This window comes from Babylonia areolata, chromosome 16, assembly GCF_041734735.1.
Source record: "Babylonia areolata isolate BAREFJ2019XMU chromosome 16, ASM4173473v1, whole genome shotgun sequence".
Classification (NCBI taxonomy): domain Eukaryota; kingdom Metazoa; phylum Mollusca; class Gastropoda; order Neogastropoda; family Buccinidae; genus Babylonia; species Babylonia areolata.
The window spans coordinates 11,300,569-11,303,068 of record NC_134891.1 but is presented as its reverse complement, the minus strand read 5'-3'; the positions used below and the strand labels follow the sequence as shown (position 1 = coordinate 11,303,068).

Here is a 2,500-nt window from a genome sequence, read left to right as displayed (position 1 = left end):
GCCTTGGGGCAAGCTGGCTTTTGGGAACCATCCGAACTGCCGACTGTCCTAAAACTCTCTTGGCAGAGGGAGTGGGAATGTAACTTTGGCAAGACACTCTCCACTGATAAAATTCTAGCTCAGAACAGCAGTTGGTGTTGGGGATGGTTCCCAAAGGCCACCTTTCTCCCAAGGCTGCAACACAGCAAGAGCCAACGCAACCTTGCTTCCTAGTCTGAGAGTCACAGTCCTTTACAAAAGACTAGTCAAGATGTCAAAGGAATTCCTATGAAAAAATCAACAACATTGCTCATACATCTCTCACGTTGCTGTTGACCCAACTAGTTGTAGGCTCATTTCGACCCCTGATATAATGAAGGTAAATGCTTTAAAGTGTAAACATCTAAACGACGTCTGACGTCCCTTCGTTGGGAGGATACTGTCAAACACATCGTGTTACACAGGCCTGCACACAGAGTGCCCTCACTAAAACTGACTGACTGAGAATGATTCCAGCGAAATTATTGAAGATCGTCTTATCCTGCTTTGGATGCAAAGCCGCCTCTCCACAACCCCGTTGGGAGGATTATTTTGGTTGTTCAGAGATGATACCACCGTGCTTAGAGCAAGAAATCGTGTTCTCAACAAATTTTATGCTTTACAAAGTTTACTGCATTGAGAAGTCAGATTTCAACACTTCCTCCTTGCCCATCAAAAGAAATCTTTCTTTACGATTCATTCTCCACTTAAACCCTCTGACCCACTTTGCAGGCAAAGAATGAACACAGCAGTGGCACCTTTCCTTTAACTGATATATGACATTCATTCTTCCTTGCTCTTTTTTATTTATTATTCTATTTTCTCCCTTTTTTCTTTGACATGAAGGCAATGGCCGGCAGGAGGGGTTTTCTCCAACAACTCACGGTGGCGATGAGCGGCAAGGAACAGAGCATCTCCAGGAGGAAGGTCTGTGTCAGGACCTGATCCCACACGTTGCCCTGCAGACAGACAACCATCCACAATGGATCGCACCACAAGCTGCCCGCCCTGTACTGGAACACCCCCGAGAGTGACCGCACGTTCAGCGTTGGCCTGAGGCACGTTTCTTACACGCTAGTTAACTCTTTCACCACCACGTTTCTGTGTGAAACGCACTGCCCGGCGCCAAGTATTTCAGATTCAATTCTTCTTCTTCTTCTTTTTCTTCTGCGTTCGTGGGCTGGAACTCCCACGTTCACTCGAATGTACACGAGTGGGATTTTACGTACATCATAACCGCTTTCACCCCACCATGTAGGCAGCCATACTCCGTTTTCGGGGGGTATTTTAGACTCGATGCTCTCAGTCACATTGTCCACTTCTTGTCAAAGCAACATGGTGGACTTGTTCACCTCAAACTTGGTCAAAGGGGAATGTCAGTCGATTTCCTGTTGCACTGGAAAGATGGCCGCAGCTGTCAAGCTTTGTCACAACGTGAAAAACGGTCCGTACAACATGACCCCTGATGACGACTAAAGTTGCCAAAGGCGGTGAAAAAAAGAAAGAAAAGAGTTAAGCAAGATTCTCGCGAGACACGCTAGGAAGGTGCGTTTCTTTTGTGCACCTCGCGGCAAGAGTGGCTAGGTTACCATCACAAGTCGAGGCTAAGTTCAGCCTTCAGAGCAACCTTGCCGCGAGGTAGGTATAAAGATCTATTTGTATTTGTATTTTGTATTTGTATTTCCTTTTATCACAACAGATTTCTCTGTGTGAAATTCGGGCTGCTCTCCCCAGGGACAGCGTGTCGCTACACTTCAGCGCCCCTTTTTCCTGCGTGCAGTTTTATTTGTTTTTCCTGTCGAAGTGGATTTTTCTACAGAAATTTGCCAGGAACAACCCTTTTCTTGTCGTGGGTTCTTTTACGTGCGCTAAGTGCATGCTGCACACGGGATCTCGGTTTATCGTCTTATCCGAATGACGAGCGTCCAGACCACCACCCAAGGTCTAGTGGAAGGGGAGAAAATATCGGCTGCTGAGCCGTGATTCGAACCAGCGCGCTCAGATTCTCTCGCTTCCTAGGCGGACGCGTTACCTCTAGGCCATCACTCCACTACATCCCGTGATTAAAAAACACGTCTCTGGTGTGACCGCGTCCGCTTAGAAAGCGAGAGACTTTCAGTGCACTGGTTCGAATCCCACAGTCGCCGGTATTACACCTTCACACCCTGCGCTAGACCTTGAGTGGTGGTCTGGACGGTAGTCATTCGGATGAGACGATAAACCCGAAGTTCTGTGTGCAGCATGCGTTTAGCTCACGTAAAAGAACATACGGTAACAAAAGTGTCGTCCCTGGCAAAATTATGTAGAAAACCCCCACTTTTACAGGAAAACAAATACATCTGCAGGCTGAATAAAACAACAACAACAACACACACACACAAACACACACACACAAAAGGATGGCGCTCTCACTGTAGCGGCGCACTCTCTCTCTCTCTGGGGGAGAGCAGCCCGAATTTAAAAAAGAAAAAGAAAAAAAGAA

The 2,500-nt window shown here is 47.0% G+C and overlaps 1 protein-coding gene across 3 annotated transcripts in view; it reads right to left on the bottom strand.

Moving 5' to 3' along the window:
• Nucleotides 1-2,500, bottom strand: part of LOC143291146 (potassium channel subfamily T member 2-like) — a 105,236-nt gene that overhangs the window by 53,046 nt on the left and 49,690 nt on the right. For all 3 annotated transcript variants that reach the window (XM_076600822.1, XM_076600823.1, XM_076600824.1), the window contains exon 7: nt 903-977. In XM_076600822.1, coding sequence (XP_076456937.1) covers nt 903-977 — 75 coding nt within the window. The remainder of the gene's footprint in view (nt 1-902; nt 978-2,500) is intronic.